This window comes from Mugil cephalus, chromosome 7 (assembly GCF_022458985.1).
Source record: "Mugil cephalus isolate CIBA_MC_2020 chromosome 7, CIBA_Mcephalus_1.1, whole genome shotgun sequence".
NCBI classification, from domain to species: Eukaryota; Metazoa; Chordata; class Actinopteri; order Mugiliformes; family Mugilidae; genus Mugil; species Mugil cephalus.
This window is the reverse complement of record NC_061776.1, coordinates 19,298,387-19,325,083: the sequence shown is the minus strand read 5'-3', so window position 1 is coordinate 19,325,083 and position 26,697 is coordinate 19,298,387. Positions and strand designations below refer to the sequence as shown.

Below are 26,697 nucleotides of genomic sequence, written 5' to 3'. Positions count from 1 at the left end.
CGTCAAAGGAACACATTAGCATTTATTCTGAATAAAGCGTTGGCTCTGAATTTGAGGGCTGAAAGGACTGAAACTCCATTATTTAAGCTTTTTTTTAATCAAAACTAAAAATTCACCTCCTTTGCAAATTAATTTGACGTTTCCTAACATCGATCCGCTGAAGGTAAAATTACTGTCTACATTATTTGCAATAAAAAAAAAAAAAAATCCTGGAGGGGATCTTTTAAAAAGCATATGTCTCTAACAGTTCTTCAGAAACCACAATTAGGATTTATTTATTTATTTTTTTTTTTTTGCATACAGAAACAGGTTGAACTTTATTAGCCTTAATGTCCAAAGTTCAAACATTCTGTTGTTTTGTATTTGAGTTCACCACCGAAAAAGATCAGATACAGAGAAAAGGCCCTTACAAAATAGGCCCTCTCTTGTCTGTACATTGCGTGCATGTGTGTTTGGCGCATGTGAGAAAACAAGTGGCTGCGGTATTCGTGTGGGCTCCCACATACACAACGACCTCCCAGACAATGACCACATGAAGCCTGAAAGAAAGGGGTGAGCCTCCCGCCCTCCCCTCTCCAGAACAACTGCCCCTGCCAATCCTCTTCGAGCAATAAACTCACTTATCAATAGTTCTCTGCCCTCTCACCTCTGACTCATATAAAAGCAAGAGGACACCCTGCCCCTTCCCCCAATTGACCACCGTTCAAAGTCTACACACACCAGCGTCACCAGCTGCCACCATGCCCGCAGACTTCAGTGGGAAATGGATACTGGAAACCAGTGACAAGTTTGAGGATTACTTGAAAGTGTTGAGTAAGAGACCTTTAATTGTGGCAGATTTCATTTTGGCCTGAGATGTCCTAGTTGTGTGGTTTTACTTGTGGATGGGTCACTTTGGAGAAGCTGCGTAAATTCAGTGTTCTCCCACTTTTTCTCTTAAGAGAGAGTTTCCATTTGCATTAAATTGGGAGGGAATGCGAACAAAAAAATATTTTCAGTTACTCAACTCAAAGTCATGTAGACTGCAATTTTAAATACGGAAAATGTATCTCATTTAATAATGTGATGTACTATAGCCGTACTATATTTTGGCTATCGACAGAAATCAATAAATCAATGCTCTAAAAGCCATAAGTATGTTAACAGAAGTCAGTGAATTTCTCCATGTCTCATCGTCAGGTCCTGTTAAGATATTAAATGTGTAATCAAATATTTCCATTCTCATCCCAGATATTGATTTTGCTACGAGGAAAATAGCCATCTCTCTGTCTCAGACCAAAGTGGTCGTCCAAGACGGAGACAAGTTTAATTTCAAAACACTGAGCACCTTCAGGAATTACGAGCTCGCCTTCACCGTGGGGGAGGAGTTCGATGAGTGCACCAAAGGACTAGACAACAGAAACATCAAGGTAGGTTGACACAGATAGAAAAATGAAATTGCCATGAAATTAAATGGATTTTATAGTGTGTCTATCGTGTGGTGGAGAGGGCGGTCAGGGGGTTCTCCATGATTGATAACAGTATTAAATGTCCTCCTCTCTGCCATGGATCCATGTGTCCACAAGTGACTTGTCCCTGTGTGTCCATGGTAATCACTAGCCTAGGCTCTCTGTGTCTCGTATCAGCACTGAAAATACACTTAACATTAGAGTGTTGGTAAAAAAGGCAAAAACAGAGTTCAGTTGTCCTGTCCCATATATGGAACCACATAAATATGTGTTTTATCATCATCTCTGCATGATACTGTAATTACACAGAAGGAAATATATTAATAAAATCACTGATCAGAAAGATACAAAAAAACAAAAAACTAAATGGGACTTCTTACTTCTTAAAATCCTCATATTATGAGTGACATCCGCTGGTTCAAAGTCGTCCCAGAGTATTTGCACAAAACCTGCTTTTCCACCACAACAACGTGGGTGTTCTCTGTGTGTTTCCACAGAAGAAACCATTTTACCACTCAAAAAGCCTGTTTTCTTTTACCTCAGTCTCTGCAATAGCTCTTAAGATCTGTGTGCACTAAGTCTAGTATTGAATCCACTTTGCTGCCGCTGCTTGTCTCTTTTCCAAGTTTGCATGCCACGTAGTTCGAAACAGCAGATCACCGTCATCACTGCTTGAATCTCCTCCATACTTATTGTTGTTTGCTGTGTCACAACAATATTAATAATATTCAAAAGTGTCAATAAAAGGTAGACGGTCTGAAGGAAGAAGTTCCTGGGACAGACAGTTCTTGGTTTATTGTTTACTGAGTTTATAGACAGCTCTGTTTAGCGACAGTACGGCTTGGTGGTAGAGTAGTAGTCCAGTAAGTTAACACAGTCATCCCCTAAGAAGGTTCTGGGTTCGAACCCACTGGCTGGCTGGTTCCTGTTTGACTTGTATGTTCTCTGTGTGCCTGGGTTAACTGCTAAATTGTTGTGGACGTGAGTGTAGATGGTTGTTTGCCTTAGCGTCCCTCTACGGGGTAAGTAGTAAAAGACCATGGATGGATGGATATTCACAGCTTCAGCAGTCATCCCCAGCAGGATGCAGCCTGACACAGACACATACACAAAAACAGTTTAGGAACAACTAAAAAAAAAACATCAAAAACATCACAAAATGTTGACCTGGCCTCCAAATTCACTAGATCCCAAACTGGTTAAGCTCTGTGGGCCCCCCACTAACACCATCCTGCTGTCAGACACCACAGGACACCCTCAGAAAGTCTATGTCCATTCTCTGCTGAGCCATAACTGTTTTGGAGGCACAAAGGAGATCTACATTTACAATACAATATTAGGAATGTGGTCATAATGTTATACCTGATATACACATACAGCATTCGTGTATTTTATCGTTTATTAATCATGTGGAAATGTGTTCTCTGCATAAAACCAATCCATTCTTACATGCAGTATAGAGTATGTAGTGCCTGGGGAGCAGTTTGGGTTATTTTCAGAGCTTGCTTAAGGCACGTTAGCCATAGTGGAAGGAGGGAACTAGCAGCTGTCTCACAGTCCCAGATCTGCTTCTCTAACCATTAGTGCCTGTAGGTTTTGTGTCAATTTCCAACTCTAAGAAAATACATAAAAGAAGATAATAATGTAATAACAATTACACCCGCAAGCATCAGTTACTGAGTCTCCACGGTTGTGACAACTTTCACCTTAAAGTGATCAGACATGTAAGCTTATCTGCTGAGAAAGGTGCTATTTTTCAGTCTTCAGTCAAAACCGCATTAAGGAGTGAACTGTCGCATAACTGCATTATATGTTGTCTCGTAGTGTCTGGTGAACTGGGAGGGGGACAAGCTTGTGTGCACTCAGAAAGGCGAGAAGGCCAACCGTGGTTGGAAACACTGGATCGAAGAGGACAAACTCTACCTGGTGGGTTAAATGGTTGGTTAGCATGTGGTTGCTAAGTATGAAAAAAAGACACCCGTAACACTGTGATCACCTTTTTTCATTCTTTTAAACTGTCCCTCTGCTAAATAACATCAACAGACTCAATTTCTTCTACAGGAGCTGACATGTGAAGATGTAGTTTGTGTTCAAGTGTTCAAGAAAAAAGAATAGCGTCTGTTTCTGTTTTCATTTACTTGGTTAAATGTTGCTTGTCAATAAACTTTACACACTTTCCACGTTAACAAAATGAATGAATGAATAAAGGTGCTTTGAAAATATACTATGTCGTATTTGATTTGCATGTTTTTGCTGTTTTGAACTTTAGTTTGAGCCTTTGCATCTAGTGACAGAAATAGCGAAGTCGTAGAAGAATAAATCATCGTATTAATTTCCAGTGAACAGGATTTATGAACAAACTTTTTCGTGGGAGAATATAAAGTCTGAAGTGACGGAACATTCATGTTGTATAATCAGTTACTTCTTGCATTTAACACATCCAAACTAATGATTAAATCGCCATCTGCTGGGAAAATGTGGTAGTTCCTTGGTTGGTTTCAAACAGGAGGTAACATTACTCACTGACTTGCAATCCAGGGTCCACACTGCCTCTTTCCTGGTTAATCATTTAGCTGAGATTCTCCTCAAATCCATGCACCAAGGATCCCAGTACTGGTAATGATGTTACATTGTATTGTAACGTCGAGTATTTGACAATAAAGAAGGTTGAAACTTGAATCATCCAGCTTGGGCCTTTCTGGGTGGAGTTTGCATGTTCTTCCTGTATCCCCATGGGTTTTCATCCGGGTACTCCAAAGACATGCTCGTTAGGCTGATTAGATATCCTAAATTGACCCAAGGTCTGAGTGTGAGTGTGAATGGCTGTTTGTCTCTGTGTTGGCCCTGTGACAGACTGGCGAATGGTCCAGGGCGTACCCCACCTCTCACTCGATGACAGCTGGGATAGGATCCAGCAACCTCCATGACCCTAATGAGGATAATAGGCAGAAGAAGATGGGATGAGACAAATCTTGAATCGATTAAAAAAAAATTGGAAGATTCAAATCTAATTTCAAGGAAATCTACACCACTTGTGCATCCTCAACAAAGCAAGCAATGAGCTGGAGCAAACAAATAAACAAAAATCCTTATTAAAAAGGATGTCTTCTTGGTAACCTGTTTGACAGAATCCACTCTGTCAACAAAGAAGTGAAGAAGTTTTTCCAAAGTGATGACTGAGACATAAGTCACAGCAGAAGTAAGTGGCATTATAAAATAATGAATTGTGTTATAGCATAATGAATGACAGCCATTTGCAGATAGGCCATAAATCATACAATAAAATACAATAAGGAGAAAATGCAATTAACACAAGTAAAAAAAGAAAAAAAAGAAAAAAGAAATAAATAACTACACACTGACTTCAAGTCAATGGCTCTTCTGAAACCTTTGCAGAGACATCATAACGTGCTGTAGAGTCATCTCATAATGTTTTATACTGGACCTGCCACTAAAGCAGTGTCTTAGACAGCTACAAAATACAGTAGTGTAATAGCATCTCTGTTTGCCTCGCTATAAACTGAGTAGCTTTGAGATTTCCGTGTCACCGTGGCAGCTTTTCCACGGCTGACGGACCTTCGTGTCACGTCATCACTTCCAGGACGCAATTCTCGCGAGATTGAAGTTCAGGAAGTTCCACGTCAGTCTCTACTGTTCCCTGAAATCGCAACGGTTCAACACATTTATTTGATCTTATTGCGACAACCCGGGGATAAAACATGGTAAGATGCGTTTAAAATAGCTGCAAGTGTGTGTTTTGTTTCCATACATGTCAGCTGAATATCGTAGTTTAGTTTTAAAAGGGCCGTGAAACCATGTCAAATGATAACGCTCTCTTGTAAATAGCTTAGCGACTCGTTAGCTCGAGTTAGCTTTGGAAATTGTAGCTAAGGCCCTTTAATATTTCTAACTTTAGTTGTGTATTATCTTTATATGTGCACACACTCGCTCAGAATTAGTTGTCAAAAGTTATTATCTCGCCTTCAAACACCGAATCGGTGAAATCGTGTATTTGTTCGCTGTTAGCTGCTAACCGGTGCTATTAGCAGTTCAGTCATTCTGGATCTTCAGGCTGACACTCCAATACTGAACCAGATCTTGAATACTGCTTCTGGAAACGTTGACCGGCGCCAGAAAACTCACCTAATGTGCCTTTGTCTTTTCAGCCTCTGAGGCTGGACATTAAGCGGAGGCTGACAGCCAGGTCTGACCGAGTAAAGAGTGTGGACCTTCATCCAACTGAGCCATGGATGCTGGCCAGTCTGTACAACGGCAGTGTCTGTGTGTGGAACCACGAAACCCAGGTATGGACGGGACGTTTAAGGGGCCACTCCTGGATATTGCACCTCAAAATCTGACAATACCATTTACCAAGAATCTGTTTTTGAACGTGGCAGACATCAGTCATTGTGTAACAAACTATAACCTTCTGACCTTTTTTACAGACTCTGGTTAAGACTTTTGAAGTGTGCGACCTCCCTGTAAGAGCGTCCAAATTCGTAGCGAGGAAGAACTGGGTCATCACAGGAGCAGTGAGTTTTCTCTTTATTTATTTCTTTAACTGAGATCACAACTCTGAAACTTATTGATCCATACTGCAAATAGTTTTGTTCAATTGGTGTAAAGTAAGCATATGTATATTTGATTTGGTGTGGTTTGTTTGTCATGTTAATACGTGCTCTGAAATGTCAAATGCTATGTTTACATTAAGGCCTGATGCGGGTTTACCCTGCTGGACATTATTATCCGTGTGCTAAGATGATGTCTATTTAGATATCTTTATCTCTCTTTGCAGGATGACATGCAGATCCGTGTCTTCAACTACAACACCTTGGAGCGGGTCCACATGTTTGAGGCCCACTCGGACTATATCCGCTGCATTGCTGTCCATCCTACCCAGCCATACATTCTCACCAGCAGCGGTACGTTAATAAACTCATAGTTTCTTCGTCTACATAAATCCACATTCTTGTCATTTATTTACAGACTTAATGGGTTTTTATTTTAGTATGTATGTATTTACGTGAGCCCACATTCATGACTGTGTATCTGTGTCTACAGATGACATGTTGATCAAGCTATGGGACTGGGACAAGAAGTGGTCCTGCAGCCAGGTGTTTGAAGGTCACACTCATTATGTTATGCAGATTGTCATCAACCCCAAGGACAACAACCAGTTCGCTAGTGCCTCCCTGGACAGGACAATTAAGGTAAAGCTAAAGCAGACTTTCCACACTGCAATCATTTTACCCACTTAAGCTTGTGGAACCAAGGTCTAACTGAGCAACTGACTGAAGTTTATGCAGATAGTTTTAATCCCCTGAATTGGGGTAATGTCTCTGCACTCTACGCTCTGCTACAAGACGGTCTGCCTTTAAAATTTGTTACATCTTTGTCGGATTTCAGAACACAGTGGGCACACAGATAACAAAGAACTGAGGATGCATTTTCTGAATATGACAAACTAAAAATTTCTGAGACCTTTGGTGAAATATTTTCAAGGTGTAGCGTTCTCTGAATGTAAACAGTCGGGAACTGAGATTTTACTGCAACATCTTTAAAGATTATAAATTGAGCTCATGCTTATCTAAGTTCTTGAAGTCCATTCAGTGATTCTCTGTCATCTTCTTGTGTTGTAGGTTTGGCAGCTAGGCTCTTCATCTCCCAATTTCACTTTGGAGGGTCACGAGAAAGGAGTAAATTGTATCGACTACTACAGTGGAGGGGACAAGCCTTACCTGATATCAGGTGCTGATGACCGCCAAGTCAAGATCTGGGATTACCAGGTTAGAAAACTACTTGTTTTCATGTTGTTGCTCTCATTCTCTGCCTTGAACGTACGTCATGGAATTCCAACAATAAAGATAATAATCAAGGCACAACTTTTTCCTGCTGAAATGCAGATTTTTGTTACATTACATTCATACATTTTAAAAAGTCTAAGATAAGAGTTGATTGTAAAAAATAAAATATGTAAATCTTTCCTCTCCTCTCTTTGAGGATAGTTTAGCATTGTATACTCATAATAATGGTTTTGGCTTTCTTCCACCGTGTGTTGTAGAACAAGACATGTGTCCAGACTCTGGAGGGTCATGCCCAGAACGTGTCATGTGTCAGCTTCCACCCGGAGCTGCCCATCATCATCACAGGTTCAGAAGACGGTGAGCACGAATTCCACACATCCTGTGTTGTACATACATCCGCTCCAGGATGCATCCTTCTTGGACTCATTTGTCATTCCTAAATACAACACTGTCCTCCTCCGTCTGTAGGTACGGTGCGTATCTGGCACTCAAGCACTTACCGCCTAGAGAGCACACTGAACTACGGCATGGAACGAGTGTGGTGTGTGTGCGGCCTCAGGGGCTCCAACAATGTGGCACTCGGTTATGATGAAGGCAGCATCATTATCAAGGTGAGTGAAAGGAAAGAGGTTAAGAAAGTTTTTTTTTGTACACATTTATAAGCATTTGTTTTTGATGGTTTACAAAATCCCACATAAAGCAGAAAATAGTTTGTTGTGCTACAAATCTATTAAAGACATAAGAAGAAACGCATCACCGGTATAATTACATACTTGATCTGATTGTGTAGGTGGGTCGGGAGGAGCCAGCCATGTCTATGGACACCAACGGCAAAATCATCTGGGCCAAACACAGTGAAATACAGCAGGCTAACCTGAAAGCCATGGGCGATGCTGAAATCAAGGACGGAGAGAGGCTCCCGCTGGCCGTCAAAGACATGGGCAGCTGTGAGATTTACCCCCAAACCATCCAGCACAATCCCAACGGAAGGTATGCTCCCCCTCTGTCCAGGCCTCTGGCCATAATAATGATGCATTTCTAATACTAACTCGAACAGAGGAGCTTCATCACTCATTTGTGTGTCCGTGTGTACCAGGTTCGTGGTGGTGTGTGGAGATGGAGAGTATATCATCTATACTGCTATGGCCTTGAGAAACAAGAGCTTCGGCTCAGCGCAGGAGTTTGTCTGGGCTCATGACTCCTCTGAGTAAGTATGGAAGTAAACAATTCAATTTTGAGACACTGCACCACATTTCATCACCAGAGAAATGTGTGTGAATTATTGCAACTCTACTAAATCATTTTTTTATTATTTCTTTTAACAGATATGCCATCAGAGAAAGCAACAGTGTCGTCAAAATCTTCAAAAACTTCAAAGAAAAGAAATCTTTCAAGCCTGACTTTGGAGCTGAAGGTAAAGACACCATTGTTGCAAGATGGAGTGGTTGTTTTGGAGTTGTCCGTCTTCCTCACCGATTGCGTTTCTCTTCTGCAGGGATCTATGGAGGTTTCTTACTTGGTGTGAGGTCAGTGAACGGCCTGGCATTTTACGACTGGGAGAACACGGAGCTAATCCGCCGCATCGAGATCCAGCCCAAGCATGTAGGATACAGTTTCTGCTACGTGGCTACATTCAGAGATGCATGTCAAGTCATTTCTCATTCACTTATTCTCTGCCGTTTCTTCTTTCTCTTTTCTCAGATCTTCTGGTCAGACTCCGGTGAACTGGTCTGCATTGCTACAGAAGAGTCGTTCTTCATTCTGCGCTACATGGCAGAAAAAGTAGCTTCCTCCCAAGAAAACAATGAAGGGGTGACAGAGGATGGTATTGAAGATGCCTTTGAGGTACATCTGTCAAAGTGGATCCATTGCACATCCTTTGTTTAGAGATGTGTTTCTTTGGCTAGAAACATTTTAAATCCTTTAATGTCAATTTCCATTGGTTTAGGTCCAGGGAGAGATCCAGGAGATTGTGAAGACTGGACTTTGGGTTGGAGACTGCTTCATCTATACCAGCTCTGTTAACAGACTCAACTACTACGTAGGAGGAGAGATTGTCACTATTGCTCACCTGGACAGGTAAGAATGCAAAGTTAAGTGGTGGGGACAGCATATGTTAAGTTTGTTCATTCAAGTACTACAGTAAATATGTAATAGTTGCTACATTTAGAAAAAAAATACAGCCCTTTCAACACATATTGCCTTCACTCCCTGCAGAACCATGTACCTGCTGGGTTACATCCCAAAAGATGACCGCCTCTACCTGGGAGACAAGGAGCTCAACATTGTCACCTACTCTCTGCTGGTCTCCGTTCTGGAGTACCAGACTGCCGTAATGAGGAGAGACTTTGGGATGGCTGACAAGGTGCTGCCAACTATACCTAAAGAGCAGAGGACCAGGGTGGCACATTTCCTCGAGAAACAGGTAAGGAAACACAGTAGAACTTAATTTTATTTTTTAGATTGTTGGTCCGCTCTGCTTCAATTGTACATGTAGGGTGCTGATGGGTTTTTATTTGTTTAATCAGGGTTTCAAGCAGCAGGCCCTGGCAGTGTCCACAGACCCAGAGCACAGGTTTGAGCTGGCGTTGCAGCTGGGAGAATTGAAGATTGCCTACCAGCTGGCTGTGGAAGCAGAAGTAAGAGCAAGGCCAAACTCTGTCGCGTCACTCATTACCTCGTCAAAAAACATTGCATCAAAATTCTCATATCGCCTCTGGTCTAATGTTTGTCATTCTCACCTCTGCAGTCGGAGCAGAAGTGGAAGCAGCTAGCAGAGCTGGCTATTAGCAAGTGCCAGTTCGGCCTGGCCCAGGAGTGCCTGCACCATGCCCAGGATTACGGAGGCCTGCTCCTCCTCGCCACTGCGTCCGGTAATGCCAACATGGTGGGCAAGCTGGCTGAGGGGGCAGAAAGGGACGGCAAGAACAACGTGGCCTTCATGACGTACTTCCTGCAGGGGAAGTGAGTATTTGATGCGTGAGACTGCAGGGGGCGGGGTGAGATGAGTGGACAAATTATGGCACAGACATGTATTGCTCTCATTAAATATGTGGCTCCCAGTGTAACTATTCTGCAAATGGTCATCTCTCTACAGACTGGATCAGTGTTTGGAGCTTCTAATCAGGACAAACAGACTACCTGAAGCTGCCTTCCTGGCTCGCACCTACCTGCCCAGCCAGGTGTCCCGCGTGGTCAAACTGTGGAGAGAGAACCTGGCTAAGGTCAACCAGAAGGTCAGTTTTTTTTTAATAGTTCAATCAGTATTTCCTGTTGGTTTATGACAAGTCTGACCTTTTCTTGGAAGAGTTTCAATATCTGGGTATTTCTTCTTGATCCTGAGCTGTTCTTCTAAATCTTCACTGCAGGCGGCCGAATCCTTAGCAGACCCTACAGAGTACGAGAATCTGTTCCCTGGGCTGAAAGAAGCCTTTGCAGCTGAATATTACCTGAGAGAGACCTGCTTGGGAAACTCCAGGCCGGCTAAGGACTATCCACTTGTTACAGTAAGTCATGTCACATGTTTTTCTGTCACTTTTTATCATTGTATCAATCATGTAGTAACTTACAAATGCTAATATAACAGTATTTCTGAATTTGTGTTTTACATTTTCCAGCCCAATGAAGACAGGAGTATTCTTGAAGAGGCCCAAGGATACGAACCCAAAGGAATCTTCATTCCTCAAGTCTCCAAGGTTTGTCTAGAGTATCAGACAGTTCCTCTTAATGTGATTACACATAGTTTTGCAACTAGATCTAGAGAAACCGTAACCTAGTCTTTGTCAAACTTTCATTGTTTGACCCGTTTATTTATTTACTTCTTGTCAGAAACAAGACGATGAAGAGTCCACCACGGTGGTAGAAGCTCCTGTTGCCGCTGTGACACCTTTACTGCCCGAACCTGCTGCTCCTACACCGGTGCAGAAAGTAGAGGAGACCCCTGCACTCTCAGAGGAAGAAAAAGAAAAGGTACAACTTATTTAGTGTTTGTTGTGCAGAGTAACTCAACTCTCCAACTTTTGATTCGTATAGGTTGTCTTTTTATTTCTGTCATCAATTATACATGATATTTATTTCAGTGTTTTCTATTGATTTTTTTTTTTGTTTGTTGTTTGTTTTTAGTTCTAAGTAAAATAATTTGGCTCTCCAAGAGAATGTTAAGTTTGCTTTGCTTGTGATTTTCTGTAGGCTCTGGATGACCTGGACGTGGACCTGGACAACATGGAGCTGGACGATATTGACACCACAGACGTTAACCTTGATGATGACTTCCTAGATGATTAAGACTTCCCACCACTCGGCTCCCAAGCACTCTACAGAGCATATTTAAAAGAAAGAAAGAGACCAAACGCTTTCCTCCCCTTTTTTTTGTATTTGTACGTATAAAAAAAAAAAATGCTATAATATCATGATTGCCTTTCACAGCATCAGACTTTAGGCAGGAGATGATGAAATCAGTTGTTTTATTCTCAGAAGTAGACAGATCGTATCTATTTCAAACACTTTCATGGGCTAACAGTCCACTGGGCAATATGTTATTTACTCTTTGTTTTGTATTGTCTGTAATGGCAAGTGAACGTTCATTCAGTCCAATAAATTGTTTGCTGTACATATTCACATTTGACTTCAGAGTGTCCTGTACTAAACCTTCTGTACTTTTTTCCCATAAAATTTCTAAGTTGATTTAGAATTAAACATAATAAAACATGAATAGTTTTAAAGGGTTGGCTTATTAAAAAAAAAAAAAAGCGCTGGATAATAAACACCAACAAGGACAAAACATTAAAGAATTGACATGCGTAGTGGGAAAACTTTGTGCAGCAGTTTAAACATGCTCAACAGCAAGATGCAAGACTGGGTTTAAGATTCTGTTTGTACAAATGAGTACAAATTATTTTTATTCTTTAGTACTTTGAACATTTTTACTCTGTGGTGTGGTCAAATATCTGAGTATTTCCTCTATCTCTGATGGTTACTGACTAACAAGTGCCCCAAATGTAAATGTAAGATGATGACTGTGTTTCAAGTTTTGTGCACACAGGCTCAGTGTCAAACCGCATGAGAGAAGTCTTTGATTGACCTGGAATGTCAAACTCAAAAGCGCTGTAATAAGAATTACATGAGATTCATTTATGAATAAAGGGTGACGTATTCTGTTTTACAAGTTATTATGCAATATTATGCTAGAACTCTGTGGTAAAAAGTAATTTTAAAATGGGTAAGAAAAGGAGTCTAGATTTAGTCTTAGGCAACAACAAGCTTTGAAATATTAATGAAATTTAATGAGTTGTAGCAAAGAAAAAAAAAGTATAAGTAAAGTGGATGAGTACCAAAATGACCTGATGTCACCATTCAGGCAAAGTGATTGAGGTGACAAACAATGCCCTTGACACAGTTTATTGACATATGATGCAAGCACAGAGTTACCCAAACATTTACCACAGAGAAACACATTCCATAGCTTCAAATTCACCATGCTGATAGCGGATTTGAAGTGTTGTGTGAACCTACTTGGTGAAGCAGCGTTGTTGAAGGTAAGTGTTTTCTTTCCAAATAGAAAGGCGCAACAACAAGAAGAGCAAGTTCTTTGAAATCCATTATATTAATGTTCAGCTTGTTTCACTCAGAGATAAATAGGGCGAGAAATATGCAAGGTATGCAGCCAGAGCCAGTGACTAATTGTCAGTTATAAAGTAATGGACAAAAGCCAATCGCTTTATATGTGGACCAGGCTTCATGACTGGCTGCAGTTGACAATACACTTTTAAAAAGGGACAACTTTCTATTGTCTGTTTTACACCCATCAACCACAATATTAAGTTGTTAATATGTTGTTACAGGGGGGCCGATGAGTTGAGAGAGGGGAGGCTCTCTCTACTTAATCAGTTTGGGATGTAGTGAATTTGGATGACAATTTGTGTTGTTTTTCATGTTTGTTTTTTGTGGGCGTGTGTGCGTGTGTCTGCGTCAGTGTCATTGCTACGTACGTGTCTACGTAACATCCACACAAATCACGAGATGCACAAAGTTTTTGACTTCTCCCGTCAGTGGTTTTATTGTAGTGGCTAATCACTATATGTTGACATTAGTTTCATAATTTCAATTAGAAACAGTGTAGAAATATGTAAATTAATATATAATGATATGTATTTATTATGTATTTGAATTTGTATTTATTTTGTTCCGAGTCTGGGTGCCCTCTGACCTACAGTGGCCCGGTGGCCCTGTACGTCAGTATGAGCGCCTCTGCTGATCGCTGCATGCAGCTGCAGCTCCTCTCGGCTCTCAGAGCTGCATGTCTCCTCCTCTCCTGCGGATGGCGCCCCTCCGAGACAGGCCTAGACGGTTTGTGCAGTTTCGTGTGCAACAAAGTACCGAGCTTGGCAGCTAGCGAGAAGGGAAAACCAACCCTTCTGGGATTGTTTATCTTCGCTGCCCTTTCACACCATAATTTCTACCAATTTCTGCGCTTTCGGTGGTATTTTGGAAGTTTAACACAAAGGGGAAGCAGAGCGATTCAATCCACGGGCGGTGTTAGGACGCTTTGTGGAGGAGGAGGAGGTATTTTTTGTATCAATTGAAAGGCAGGCGGAACGCGAGCTGGCATAGTAACGACAGAAACAGGACTACGCGAAGAGTGGGTCAGCCAGCCAGCCAGCCAGCCAGCCGGAGAGAGCCGGGAGGACCAGGGCTCAGCCGCAGCCAGCGCCACGGGGAGTCGGGGCCCGAGAGGGAGCCTGCCAGGCCCTCGGCTTGATGCACCCAGCCTGCCCTGGCTCAGCCGCAGTCCGAGATGGGGGAGACCAAAATTATCTACCACCTCGACGACCAGGAGACGCCGTATCTGGTGAAAGTGTCGGTGCCGGCGGACAAAGTCACTCTGGCAGACTTCAAAAATGTCCTCAAGAAGCCAAATTACAAATTCTTCTTCAAATCCATGGACGATGACTTCGGGTAACTGTTAAAGGGTTTATTGTGTGGTTGTCCGCACAACGCGAAGCCCGAGTTTTCCCTAGCGCTAGTGGTGTTGTGACCGTCTGAACGTATTTGTCCTCCCGTCCAGCTGTCCCTGTCCTCGGCTGTCCTCTGTATACCTGTCTGTCCTTCGTTAGCTCGCTCCGTGTCGGTCCTTTGTTAGCCGCTAGCGACCACCACCGTCCAGACCAGACCCCGGTTGTTTACATTGCTCGTGGGGCTAGCTGACGCGTCCTGCGCCTTCAATTGGCCCCGGACCAAGTTCGGTGTGTGTCAGTCTCGGAGAAAGTCTTGAATGACATTTTACCTTTTATTAGACAAAGTGGGAGCATGGTTAAGTGACAGCACCGATAATAACTCGTTTCTGGCCGTAATGTATTGAACGTTTCTGGCTAACAGGCCCCTGCTGCTGCTGCTGCTGCCTGTTAGCCCGAGGAATGCAGAGTTGGACACAGGAATGTCCTCTTCATCACCCTGGCAGCTTTATGAGCACGTCCTTTTGTGTTGAAACATGGCCCGAAAACTTTTACGTTCCTCCATACAGTGGAGTCTTCTGTGGAGCCAAAAAAAAAAAAAAAAAGAGGGGGGGATTTCTATTTTCTTTTTTAAGACTTCATCCAGGTTTCCCCGTTTGTGTGTGTGTGTGTGTGTGTGTGTGTGTGTGTGTGTGTGTGTGTGTGTGTGTGGCTAAAGTCAAACAAGGGTGGGGCAACAACTTAAGAACATTTGGAAGTGGGAAAGACGTGTTTTGGAAGGACCCACAGCTATTCAGGAAGAGTGGAGGGGCGCGCTCGAAATAAACATTGAAAGCTTTTAGGCCGTCGAGCAAGGATTGGGCAGGTTGTCAGACCGGTCTGCTGCTCGTATTTACCTAGAAACCTACTGAGAGGGACAGCTAGCGTTCATCACCAGTGGTCTGGGGGCGCTCGGCTAGATGCGCGTCCGATCTGACCTCCTGACTGCGTGACAAGGTGTGCTCTGACATTTGATCCCATAGAGGAGCGCTCCAGTCTAGACTGATTAACTGGAGGAGTTTGCTGGACACTCACATGGTTACATATTTACTCTTTTGTTTTTTTAAATTATGGAGGTCAGCTGTCTTCGTCTGAGCTTGTCTTTGAATATACTATGATCTGGATGACCAAGAACCTTCACTCACATTTTAGTATTTACTATACATTCTGGTGTGGACTGATAACTGGTTGAAAAATTGTTTTTTGCTAATCTGTAAAGTTGTCTTGCCCTTGTCGGCGGTGTGGTTAGTGTCTCTCCTGACTGACCCGGATCTATTGCCCATCTCCTGTTCCCCTGAATGCACCGTCACGTTTTATTGCCCAGCGAGTGCTTTTGTGCCGGTTTATTGAAACAAAGCTTTGCTCTCTTTACAGGGTGGTAAAGGAGGAAATATCCGACGACAACGCTAAGCTGCCCTGTTTCAACGGCCGTGTGGTGTCATGGGTAGGTTCAAAATACATCCCGGAGTACTTCTTTTTTTTGGTTTGTTTGTTTATTTATTTATTTTTTTCATTGTTGTTGCCGTGTGCTTGTCTTTGTTCGGGGCGCTCAAGTGGTTGTGTGGCAACTGCGTGCATGAGTGTGTAACAATGATTCCCATCTGTTGTGCTCTGACCACGACCACACTTCATCTCTAGGGAGAGGCCCTATGCATCTGCGTGATAATATCATTATCACATAATGATCTTCAGGGCAACACACACATGCAGATACCCTTCTTCCTGCGCAATTGCATCATCTCTTTTTAAGAAATTTAATTTCTCACACAAGTCCACACGCACAACATACATGTGCTTACATGTAGCATCTCATTTAAAGGCTCTACGCCGTGAGTCTGCCGACTCGGTAACACAAAAGACATCTGGTGCTCATGCAGAGCCGCCCTTCCTCTCCTTTCCATGTTGAAATTGGATTAAGAGCAAGTGAAATCACAGGATAGGAGGAAAATATCTCATTCAACGATCCTCGCTGCATGTCGTCTAACGAGAAGATTGAATCTCGCGGAGAGGGGAGAATAGAGTTCAGAGAAAGACCATTCTGTGTCCCGATGTGAAAGGCTGATGCTGATGCAGTTAATTTCTTACAGTGCGGATTTAATCATAGGTTCTTATTTGAGAGCCATCAACACAGTCAAGATGTTTGAGTGTATAATCCAGATGCTTGTCCTAATGTGGCCGTCTATTGTGGTCATATTCATTATACTGTGCACAGCTTTAGTTGTGTTTAAAAGCCGGTTCCCCTCTTTGTGTGTGTGTATGTGTGTATGCGCGCTTATAGGTTTGTTATCTCTCGGGGGTTGTTGAAATGTTCCACTACAATGAAGTGTTATTTCTGTTACAGTATGTCCATTTGTTTGTCTCCACTGTTCATCTGTTGTTTCAGTGATCTGACCGATTGCTCTCTAGGGTCCAGGGGTGCCGGCCCGCTGCATATCACACCACCGCAGCGGGCCGGCACCCTGAATCTAGCGCGCTTGTGTTTCGCTGTTGGGTGGCAGATTTTATCCATCAAAATTATTATTTGTTTACATCTCAGAGCGCAGCTGGGAATTTAAATGCATATGCCCCCTTCCCGCACACTGAATTAAACTGGCTGCGAACGGCAAGAGGCTGAACTAAACAGGATAAAAGGATTCACAGGAATAATTTGAAAGGTTAACGGTGACGAGTATTTTTATTTCGTTCCTTGTGTCTGTACAGCACATTTAGTTTGATATCTCTGCTCTGATCTAACTGATGCACAGTGTAGTTGTCGTAGTTAAACAAATGTACCAGTGCACCATGGCTAGTTTTGTTTTTGAACAAGCAACCTTTTGTCTTTTTTTTACCATACCAAACTTTTCTTTAATTAACTCTTTGCTTGCCTTCTTATTGGTATGCTGACCATCAACCAGGAGGCTCTTACGCTTTGTCCTGACCTGTGTTACTGTTGCTAGGTTAGACAAACAGTGACAATGTGTGGGTCCCATTCCTGTAAAAAACCTGTAATAAGAGTCTCGACGTAACAGACGAGACAGCTAACGCTAGCAGCCGTGCTAACATTAGCAGACATTTGAAATGAAGAATTACAATAACAAGTTTCAGTGCTAGCTACAGTTTTTTTTTTGCCATTTTTCCATATGAACGGGCCTCACATTGCTTTAGTTTTTCTCACCTAGCAACAGTAACGCGGGACGTTGGGACTTGACAAAAGGTAGGAGCTTTCTGGCTGCATCCAAACCTTGTGGCTCTTCATATTTGTTGGCCTCTGTCGCTCCATCGTTAACTCACGCAGACAGGCGCACAAATCAACAGATACTCCTACACAAATAAACTCCCTTGTCACCTCAGAAACCTCGTAATGCCAGTGTGTAAAATTAAATTGAACCGAATTCTTTCCGCAGCACTCTAGTTCAAAGAGCAGGATTTTTTTATCCCATCATAAACAGATACAGTGTGTATATTTGCTGGTTAGCGGTGTTGAGTAATAGGCGTAAATATCCCAACTTTGACATCAACAGCTAGCAGATTTTAGCTTCTTCACCAGCGCAGTCCGCTATTAAAGGCTTAAGTCTCACATTGATCTTAATTTGTCTTTTCAAGGATGTTTTTGCACACGAACACATGCTCCATTTCTAATGTGGACGCCGTCCAAGATGCTGCAAGATCCACAGGAGAATGGAAAATGTGTATTTTGATCAAACGGGACTGATGCACGTCGGGATCTTGTGTAATAATACATCAAATAAAATGGTTTCCAAACAAAACCAACCAACCGAACAAAACGGCTCAGGGTTGGTCCATTGAAGCCATTTTTCCCACACTTTTGTAACTTAGGCAACACTGTCAGGTAGACAAACCACAAGTCTTGGCAGAGGCTCTTTCTTTTCTTTTCTTTCTTTTTTTTAAACTCTTTACAGTTGCTTGCGTAAAGACTTGCTCCCAGTAGGTATTTAGCAGGAGACTGAATAAGATTTTTATTAAGACTCCGCAGTCTCTCACAGGAGAGTTTGTGTAATTTGCTGTATTAGAAATGAAGTAGATGCTGGGATGGTTTATTTGCCTTTCGCAAATGCTGGCGAGCGTGCAGTCAGCGACAGTAAAATATAAACCATCCAGTCTTTGTGTCTTTGAGTGTATTCTTCCCCCTGAGTGTTTCCTCATTCCTCTGACTGACCTGTGTCTCCATCTGTTGATAGTTGGTCTCTGGAGATGGCGCCCACACAGACGCAGGCTCAGTGGCAGACAGTTTAGAGGCGGCACCGCCCCTGGAGAGGACCGGGGGAATCGGAGACTCGAGACCTCCTTCATACCAGTTAGTGTTTTCAGAAAACTCTTCTCGGCGTGTTTGACGCTGGCATTCTCTGGGCAATGTGCGAGGCAGAAACACAGCGATGCCATGCAAACTTTGTTTGCGTTTCTTGAATGAATCCCTCTGTTTCCTAATAACTTCAGTAGCAGAGGAAACAACAAATTAAATGGAGAGAGTGTGTCGTCTTGTGACTAATCAGGAGATAAAGTCTACCTTATTCCTTGCATGCATTCGTCATTAGGTGGCGTTTGTTCTGGATATTAGTCAGAGGTGTGTTTTTTTTATGAATCATATCTTTTTGTAGTCTTTTCTTTAAAGCACAGTTAAGTGAAAAGCATGAAGGAGGCAGAAACGAAATGAAATGCTCGCCAGACTGAAATAAGACGGTCGACACAACCTCCCGCGATCGCTGCCAAATATTCGGCTACAGAATGCTCTACGCTGAACCAGAGAAGCCATTAAACGGATTCCAGCTTAACTCCAGCAAGAATCTCTTAAGATAAACATTTGTTTTAGTGTCTGTTGAATGAACTAAAGCCCCGAAAAGAAAATGATGCGGTGTGATTTGTTTCTCTCTCTCTTTCTCGTCTCTGTCTGAAGCGCGAAAGCGGCGAGCGGCCGGGACAGTTTGGACAACGACACGGAGACTGGATCCATGGTGTCGCAGAGGAGAGAGAGGGAGAGGCCGCGGCGGAAACACAGCAACGACCACGGTCAGACAGAGGGCTGCAGCCTGTCTGGTTTTGCAGCGTGCATGTTCGTTTTAGATCTGTAATCTTGTCTATCTGACGAGTAAAAAGTGAATGTTTAATAATAAAGCTTAGATTGTAGATGTTCAATAATCATGGTTTGACCCTCTGGTGCTATTACAAAAAAAAGCCTTTATTAGTCCACGGCTAATACAATAAAAACATGCCAACGCATTATATTAGCCGTGTACTAATTAAGGCTTTTTTTTGTAATGATCACCCTCTTGAGTGCCTCATATCTCTTTTATAAGAAAAACTAAGACTTGAGACAGACGAGGTGTGAATTAGAAGAATTAAGGCATGTGCTTCTGTTTAAATTTGTGAATTATGCTCTTGACTGCAACTTTGGTTTCCGCGTCGTCCTGATCCCGTTCAGCAGGCGGGAGGCAGAATGGGTACTCGTCGCGGGCAGCGGGACGCGGCGCCGCCGAGTACGACAGCTGCTCGTCCTTCATGAGCAGCGAGCTGGAGTCCACGTCCTGCTTCGACTCAGAGGACGATGACGCAACCAGCAGGTCAGACGTTTCGTACGGCTTTCCGTCCAGCTCGCTCATAAGTGTTGTTCCCGGTGAGAAAAGGCTTCAGGAATGCCTCCGGGATTAGAGTCTGTGTTTACGGCGGAGATTAGCACGGTCAGATTGTCTGGTGGTTTTTGTGGTGACCCCCACAGCTTTCTCCTCCAAGAGTATTTTCTGTAAACCACTTAAGAGACTAATGTTCTCAGTCTTCAGGCATCCGATGGGCCGTTTCCTTTATGTAGTTGGAGCTTTTATGCATCTGGAAGATAACCAAAGATTATTTAGGGTGTTAATCTTTTCCATCACATAAAGAAATAGATTTTTACCTCAATAATGTATCTGGCTCTTACAAATATTTATCGCCAGCTGGTCCTGACACTTGATCTGATTTGAAATCTGTTTTTTTTTTTTTTAGATTCCATTTCCTTCATTTGTACTATTTATTTTCAAAGGCCACATATTTTTCTTTCTTTTTAGGTTCAGCAGCTCCACTGAGCAGAGCTCTTCTCGTCTGATGAGACGACATCGGCGCCGACGCCGGAAACCTAAGGCTTCAAATATGGACAGGGTGAGATCCCACACTGTTAGACGTGAAGGCCCGACAGATGCATCCAGATGCATCTCTTTTTTTTTTTTTTTTTGTTACTTTTGATTCTGCTTCTCACCTTTCTTTGCTTTCATTCCCCCCTGCAGTCGTCATCATTCAGCAGCATCACAGACTCCACCATGTCTCTGAACATCATCACTGTCACTCTAAACATGGGTAAGACACTGGTCCGTGTGGACAGACACACACAGTGGAGTTGTCTGATTGGATAATCGGAGATGGCTGTTGTTCAGAATAAAGTCACAGAGTCCTTTGACAATTCAGGAAAACACACAAAACTACCTAATTTGTTCCATATGGATGAATATCATGATTTTCTTTTTTTTTTTTTCGTTTCGCTTCACGTTTGAATGAACGCTCTCTTTGCTCCTTCCCACCTCACAGAGAAGTATAACTTCTTGGGTATCAGCATCGTGGGTCAGAGCAACGAGAGGGGAGATGGAGGAATCTACATCGGCTCCATCATGAAGGGAGGAGCTGTGGCTGCAGACGGGCGCATAGAGCCCGGAGACATGCTGTTGCAGGTGTGTAAGGAGGAGAAAGGGAGAGAAACCTTAAAAAAAAACGTCCGTGCTGATGCATACTTGGGCAAGAAAAGTGCGTGTGTGCGTGGAAAGTTGCATGTCGTACATGGACGCCAGCATCTTTAGCGGAGGGAAAGAACTGTGTAATGTGGAATCTGTTAAATGACTCTCCCTCCCGTAGGCCACACAGCCTCATTTATCTCATGCATAGATTAGAGAATAATTCATGACATGTGATTTTTAAAGTTATTACACAGCATGTTCTTCCAATTCAGTCGAACTAAACTGTAAAAATATTTGTATGGACCAGATGTAAAAACCCATTCTCCAGTGTTGAACCACGGCCAGCTCATTTAATGGCTTTGTGCACAGGGATTTATTGGAATGACTGCAAGTCTGTGAAAGCTTTATACCTCCTTATGTATGAAACAGTTTAGTGTTGGGTCGATCCTTCATTGTCACTGTGAATTACAGTTATTGTTTATTGAGACGGTATATTTTTTTTTTTTACTCCGTGCAGGTGAACGACATAAACTTCGAGAACATGAGCAACGACGACGCAGTTCGAGTGCTGAGGGACATAGTGCACAAGCCAGGGTAAACAGCACGTGCTGATCCTTCGCTGCATCCTTTAAACGTGAGCACGAAAAGAAGAGAAGCTCATGCTATCCTGTGTTCTGTGTTTATTTAGCCCCATTACTCTGACTGTTGCAAAGTGCTGGGACCCCAACCCTCGGAGCTGCTTTGCTCTGCCCAGGAGTGAGTTTAACACTTTATTTATCTTATTTTTTTACTTCCAACAACAAACAAGGTCTATTGAAAGACACAAGTGTTAGTACATTCAAACCCGTTTTCTCATTTCACCAGGTGAGCCGATCAGGCCCATTGATCCAGCTGCGTGGGTGTCCCACACGGCAGCCATGACCGGGGTGTACCCTGCATATGGCATGAGCCCCTCCATGAGCACCGTCACATCCACCAGCTCCTCCATCAGCAGCTCTATCCCTGAGACTGAACGTGAGTCCCGTCAGCTCCTGCAGCTGCCTATTGTGGCTTCTTATCAACGCATTTTAATTCAAAACAACTTTAAGGGAACCTTAACGCTTAGTCGTAGTTTTCTGTTCCCCACACACTTGAATTTGCAGTAAAAGCATTTTAAAAACCTAGGTTTTTATCACCTACTTTCTAAAAGCCTTGGTAGATAGGAATGACCGTTCAGGCAGTTATGAGATGAGGAATGAAGTACCGAGCTCAACCGTTTTGAAACCCGGCACCTTTAAACGCCAAAAAAACAGCTTTATCCCTATCTTCTCCCGACTCCGTGGCCCTGCCCTTTCCCTGCATTCCTGCGACTTCTCTGTTCCAGCTTTTACTGTGTTCACTGCTTCCATCTGCTCAATAACTCTTGTCCAAACTAAGTCATAACTCACAACTCTCGTCTTCCCTGTAATCCTTGGAAGGACTGCAATGTTTTTGTTTTGGGTTTTTTTTTTTTTTTTTTTTTTGCTTCATTTCTGGAGAAACATCTCTCAACACATTTTTTTTTTTCACTAACTTGATATGGTGCTATCTTATATGAATCTAAATCAGTTGTATGTTTTTTAGCATTTTAGGTCTAATTTAACATCAGTCTTTTAATCTTTTAATCAGTTGTATTTATCATATGCTTTTTGTTATGTTTTGGATGACTGGCCATATTTCAAATGCTGCACCAACAAAGATAAAAAGAAAATCCATAAATGAGTGTGTAAAATGTTCAGCTGTTATAATTCTTTACTGACCACTGTAAGCTTCTTTTTCTCTCATTAGCGAATTTTTATGTGAAGCTGTTACATGTACAATGCTTCAAACAGAAAATGTCACAATCCGCATTCTTGGATATAAAACGGGAAATACAAGATGTGGCAGGTTGGAGAGAAGTAAAGCTCCGAACTGATAACAAAGCTCTGAGAACTGACTCTCATCAAGGGAGTATGTTTAATTCACTAAGACTGAAATGTTGCGGTCCAGTTCATACAAAGAGCCAGCTGAATCCGGCCTCATCCAACGATGAGGACAGAACAGGGGTCAAATTACAGCCCAGGCCGCAGGAAACCAAATATTATTTGAGGCAAACTGCTAAACAGGCCAGCATTTCTGTAGCTTTCCAGATGAAAACACTCGGTGGGTTTTATTTTAAATGTTTCAGAACAAAACTTTAAATCCTGAATGTTTTAACACTGACAAGAAGATGTGGCTCCTCCGTCTCTGCGGTAACGCTCACGTGTTCTCCGACCTTTTCTAGGATTCGACGACTTCCACCTCTCGATCCACAGCGACATGGCAACAGTTGCTAAGGCCATGGCCTGCCCTGAGTCTGGTCTGGAGGTGCGGGACAGGATGTGGCTAAAGATAACCATCGCTAATGCCTTTATTGGTACGTCTAACAAGCCAGACGGCATGGTCCAGCATTTCTTATTACCCTCTTCAGTATGCACACACACATCTTTGTTTCAATGTATTCGCTCAGTTTAGGTTTTACATGGGGTTTGGCTACACTTATTCAGAATTTACTCAAGTCTGTCTAAATCGATCTTCAGTTTTAATCAACCGTTAATTACGTTCAGCCCAGTAATCCATGAGAGCAAGACATAGATTTAAATGAACATGTTTAGAGAAACTGCTGGACTCATGACTCATCTTCTAAAATGTGTGTCAGGTTCTGACGTGGTCGACTGGCTCTTCCATCACGTGGAAGGGTTCTCAGATCGCAGAGAAGCCCGTAAATACGCCAGCAACCTGCTGAAGGCCGGCTACATCAGACACACCGTCAACAAGATCACCTTCTCTGAACAGTGCTACTACGTCTTCGGAGACCTCTGTGGCAGTAAGCGAGCTTTCAGCTTTTTGGTTTAGCGAGGATCTGCTAATGTCTGATGGTGTCAGAAGTGAAAGCGAGTTTGAGTCAACTTGGACTCCAGGAGTGTGTTGTCACGGTGCAATGAGTTTTCTCCCTCTGTTTCCTCTCAGACATGGCCCACTTGTCTCTCCACGATCATGACGGTTCCAGCGGTGGGGCCTCGGATCAAGACACTCTGCCGCCTCTGCCCCACCCTGGGGCTGCACCGTGGCCCATGGCCCTGCCGTACCAGTTCCCTATTCCACACCCCTATGACCTGCCACAGCCCTTCATGGGTGGACCAGGCGCTGGCAGCGCAGGAAGCCAGCACAGCGGTGAGTGCAGTTGGAACACCTTGTATCTGCTCATTGTAAGAATGTTGAGCACGCAGAAAGTTTGTGTTTAGGAAAAACTATTTATTACCATATTAATGCGGATATATTCAACCAGAATATTTGGTCTGTGTATGTGCAAAGTGAGATTGAATTAATGTCGTTAACCAAAAAGGTTTGATATAAATTTCTGAGCAGCTGTTCTGCAGACACTACGGTCAACAACATGTTTGTTAAAACATTTAACAGTTCTAAGGTTTAGCGTCCTTACAGGAGGGCGGCCATGTTACTAACATGTGTGAATGCTAGCTGCAGTTCAGTGCTCGCTTCAAAGATATGACGGACACAGTGCAGCTCTGTCAAGGCTGAAAAAAAAAAATTCCTTCCAGCGACTCCAACGCTGCCTTATTTACATGTTGGATTTTGTGTATTTAACGCGTGGAAATAGAAAGCCAGACTTTGTGGTTTTATGAGCCGTCTGCATATGCGGCGGAGATATTTACTCACCAACAACAGCTGGGTCCACCGATACCTAACATCTCAGATGCCTTCATTCTGCGGCTGTACACTACAGTGACTTAAATATACTGGTGGATGGTCTTACAGGCTAACAAGGTACACCGTGTAAATAATAACACAGTTTTAGGGGGTACCGTGTGTTTTATTTGTTAAGCTGAATGCTAAATGTATGAGGCTGCAGCACAATTTCTATTGAGATGATGCAGGAAATGGTATTTGTTGAAAAAAAAAAAAAATCACCCAAGGATTGACATGAGATCTTTAAAATGAAGGTCGACTTAAATTGAAAAAACAAATGCTTGTAAAACTCGGCCGCAGTTATTACTCTGCTACTCGCAAGGAGACTAAATTGATGCGTCTGTATGTGGTTTTGATGCATTTGAACAAGCATTCCTCACAATATAAGTCATTTTTCTAATCTTTTGAATAGATTAAATTTATCATGTAATGACCATGCAAGAAAAGAAACCAAGCTGCGCTGTAATGAAATGAAGATCTGTATTAGTCTTCAGTAATAGCTAATCTACTTGGCCTGTGGAGGGGACTGAGTGCTGAGTGCTCTATGACTACGTCTGCATTAGTCATGCAGCTCTCCTGAGAGTCTCCCACAAGCTGGCTCAGTGCTGCCTGCGTCATGCCCCTGGCCCGCAGATGGGATTGAATGTCTTGTGTGGGGTCTCTCTGATCTAACTGAGAAAACGATATGTTTTCTGTGTCACCCAAATAATAACGGCTGTATCTTTTACTTTCGTTAACAGGAAGCAGCGGTTCTAACTGCAGCAAGAACGAGGGTCGGAAATCCGGCGGCAGTGGCAGCGAGACCGAGATCAGGAGCCACCGGGCTCCGAGCGAGCGCTCGGTGGCTCCTCCTAGTGAGCGGAGCGTCCGCAGCTCCATCAGCCAGCGCAGTGCCAACTCCCACTCGATACCGTACGGGCCTGGCCTCGTGTACGGTCCGCCCGGTCTGCCCCCCCAGCCCGCACATCTGTCTACAGCTGCGCCTGGTGCTCCGCCCGGCAGAGAGCTCGCCTCCGTGCCCCCTGAGCTCACCGGCTCACGCCAGTCCCTGCGCTTGGCGGTGGGCAATGCCGGAGAGTTCTTTGTAGACGTGATGTGACACAGGTTATAAGTCGGTAACAGAGTAGCAGATTGGGCGTTCTTCATGCCGCGAGGCTGAGAAGGACAGCATGACAGGACAGGAGGGAGGGAAGATTGCGAAGGCTGTAAACCGAGGCCTTGATTTCTTGATTGATATGCTGAGAGAAAACATTCCTCTTCCCTTGTGCTTTTCTTCTTAGTAGTAGCGGCCCCATACTTTCTTCAATGAAGAAACTCCCCCTCGCTCGAGATGGAACCAAAGCGCCTTTCTCCGTTTCTGCTCCACAGTGGGGAAGAGTTTGTGTGAGGACAAAGAGCAAGAGAGGGAGGGAGGCAGTGGAAATGGTCAGTTGGGGAAGATGACTCAGCGCTTCTCCACATGGATGTTTTTCATTTGTTCTCCTCTTCACTCTTCCCTCCTCTCTGCTCTGCTTTCCTTATCTAACATTCTCTGTCCTCCCCCCACTGCTGTCCACGTCGAAACCGAGAGAGAATGAAGCCTCTTCCCTCCTTCCGTTGCTTCGACCCCACTCGCTGACCTCTAACAAGAACAAAGAAACCCTGAAATGAACACTAACAGTTTACCTTATTCAGACTTTTATTTGCTTGACTTAAGAAAGAAAGAGAAAGAAATGAAAAAAGTGTATGTAGTGCAAGAGAACTGCAGTCCTCCTTACTGTAAGAATGCATTTGTTTTATTATATACGTAGTTGGTCACAACTAGCTTCATTTCTCTAAGTTTAACATGAGCATCCAGCTTCAAGAGTCATTTTTACACTACACATTTTCATCTGCTAACCAGAGACTCTTCAGACTGTCTTGTGATAATGTATAGTGATAAAAGTTTCTTACCATGTCTTTCACACTACTCTTTTATCAAGAAAAAAAATGTGTTTTTATTTATAAATATAGTTTTATGACTTAAGTCTGCTGCTTTGTG

At 43.1% G+C, this 26,697-nt stretch overlaps 3 protein-coding genes and 1 long non-coding RNA gene across 6 annotated transcripts; 3 read left to right on the top strand and 1 right to left on the bottom strand.

The window, feature by feature from the left end:
* The first annotated feature begins 740 nt into the window (after positions 1–740).
* On the top strand, positions 741–3,383 carry LOC125010657 (retinol-binding protein 2-like). The gene is made up of 3 exons (XM_047589418.1): positions 741–813; positions 1,231–1,409; positions 3,273–3,383. The coding sequence occupies exons 1-3, from the start codon at positions 741–743 to the stop codon at positions 3,381–3,383; spliced, it is 363 nt and encodes a 120-aa protein (XP_047445374.1).
* Positions 3,384–3,567: 184 nt separating this feature from the next.
* Positions 3,568–5,728, bottom strand: LOC125011213. Of its 2 annotated transcripts, none has more exons than XR_007113143.1 (2): positions 5,592–5,728; positions 3,568–4,377 (listed from the first exon to the last, which is right to left on the bottom strand). It is a non-coding gene; the product is annotated as an uncharacterized LOC125011213 (long non-coding RNA). The 2 variants fall into 2 exon arrangements; XR_007113144.1 differs by lacking the exon at positions 5,592–5,728 and adding an exon at positions 4,812–4,949.
* On the top strand, positions 5,031–11,869 carry copb2 (COPI coat complex subunit beta 2). The gene is made up of 22 exons (XM_047590302.1): positions 5,031–5,170; positions 5,615–5,752; positions 5,894–5,980; positions 6,244–6,370; positions 6,510–6,658; positions 7,088–7,234; positions 7,510–7,609; positions 7,721–7,863; positions 8,043–8,242; positions 8,349–8,459; positions 8,578–8,666; positions 8,748–8,854; positions 8,954–9,097; positions 9,201–9,331; positions 9,470–9,677; positions 9,781–9,891; positions 10,002–10,216; positions 10,350–10,488; positions 10,621–10,758; positions 10,870–10,947; positions 11,081–11,221; positions 11,441–11,869. Exons 1-22 carry the CDS (start codon positions 5,168–5,170, stop codon positions 11,534–11,536), a joined length of 2,802 nt encoding a protein of 933 aa, XP_047446258.1. The 5' UTR covers positions 5,031–5,167; the 3' UTR covers positions 11,537–11,869.
* Positions 11,870–13,327: 1,458 nt separating this feature from the next.
* LOC125010528 (segment polarity protein dishevelled homolog DVL-3-like) lies at positions 13,328–26,682 on the top strand. 2 transcript variants are annotated; one of them, XM_047589210.1, is made up of 15 exons: positions 13,328–14,206; positions 15,616–15,685; positions 18,420–18,535; positions 19,133–19,245; positions 19,658–19,796; positions 20,277–20,367; positions 20,493–20,562; positions 20,791–20,930; positions 21,451–21,527; positions 21,622–21,689; positions 21,798–21,947; positions 23,215–23,346; positions 23,629–23,796; positions 23,940–24,143; positions 25,418–26,682. In XM_047589210.1, exons 1-15 carry the CDS (start codon positions 14,046–14,048, stop codon positions 25,774–25,776), a joined length of 2,058 nt encoding a protein of 685 aa, XP_047445166.1. In that variant the 5' UTR covers positions 13,328–14,045; the 3' UTR covers positions 25,777–26,682. The 2 variants fall into 2 exon arrangements, with proteins under 2 accessions (XP_047445166.1, XP_047445168.1); XM_047589212.1 differs by having other exon boundaries at positions 13,329–14,206; positions 19,661–19,796.
* The last annotated feature ends 15 nt before the right edge of the window (positions 26,683–26,697 follow it).

What these genes read in the sequence shown, in the direction of transcription:
- LOC125010528 (XM_047589210.1), top strand. Translation starts at nt 14,046, where the DNA reads ATGGGGGAGACCAAAATTATCTACCACCTCGACGACCAGGAGACGCCG. An exon ending in TCCATGGACGATGACTTCGG is followed by an intron (nt 14,207 to 15,615) that starts GTAACTGTTAAA and finishes CTCTCTTTACAG; the next exon opens with GGTGGTAAAGGAGGAAATAT. An exon ending in CCGGAGACATGCTGTTGCAG is followed by an intron (nt 20,931 to 21,450) that starts GTGTGTAAGGAG and finishes TACTCCGTGCAG; the next exon opens with GTGAACGACATAAACTTCGA.
- LOC125010657 (XM_047589418.1), top strand. Translation starts at nt 741, where the DNA reads ATGCCCGCAGACTTCAGTGGGAAATGGATACTGGAAACCAGTGACAAG. An exon ending in GGATTACTTGAAAGTGTTGA is followed by an intron (nt 814 to 1,230) that starts GTAAGAGACCTT and finishes TTCTCATCCCAG; the next exon opens with ATATTGATTTTGCTACGAGG. An exon ending in TAGACAACAGAAACATCAAG is followed by an intron (nt 1,410 to 3,272) that starts GTAGGTTGACAC and finishes GTTGTCTCGTAG; the next exon opens with TGTCTGGTGAACTGGGAGGG.
- copb2 (XM_047590302.1), top strand. An exon ending in AGCTGGCTGTGGAAGCAGAA is followed by an intron (nt 9,892 to 10,001) that starts GTAAGAGCAAGG and finishes TCACCTCTGCAG; the next exon opens with TCGGAGCAGAAGTGGAAGCA. An exon ending in CAGAGGAAGAAAAAGAAAAG is followed by an intron (nt 11,222 to 11,440) that starts GTACAACTTATT and finishes GATTTTCTGTAG; the next exon opens with GCTCTGGATGACCTGGACGT.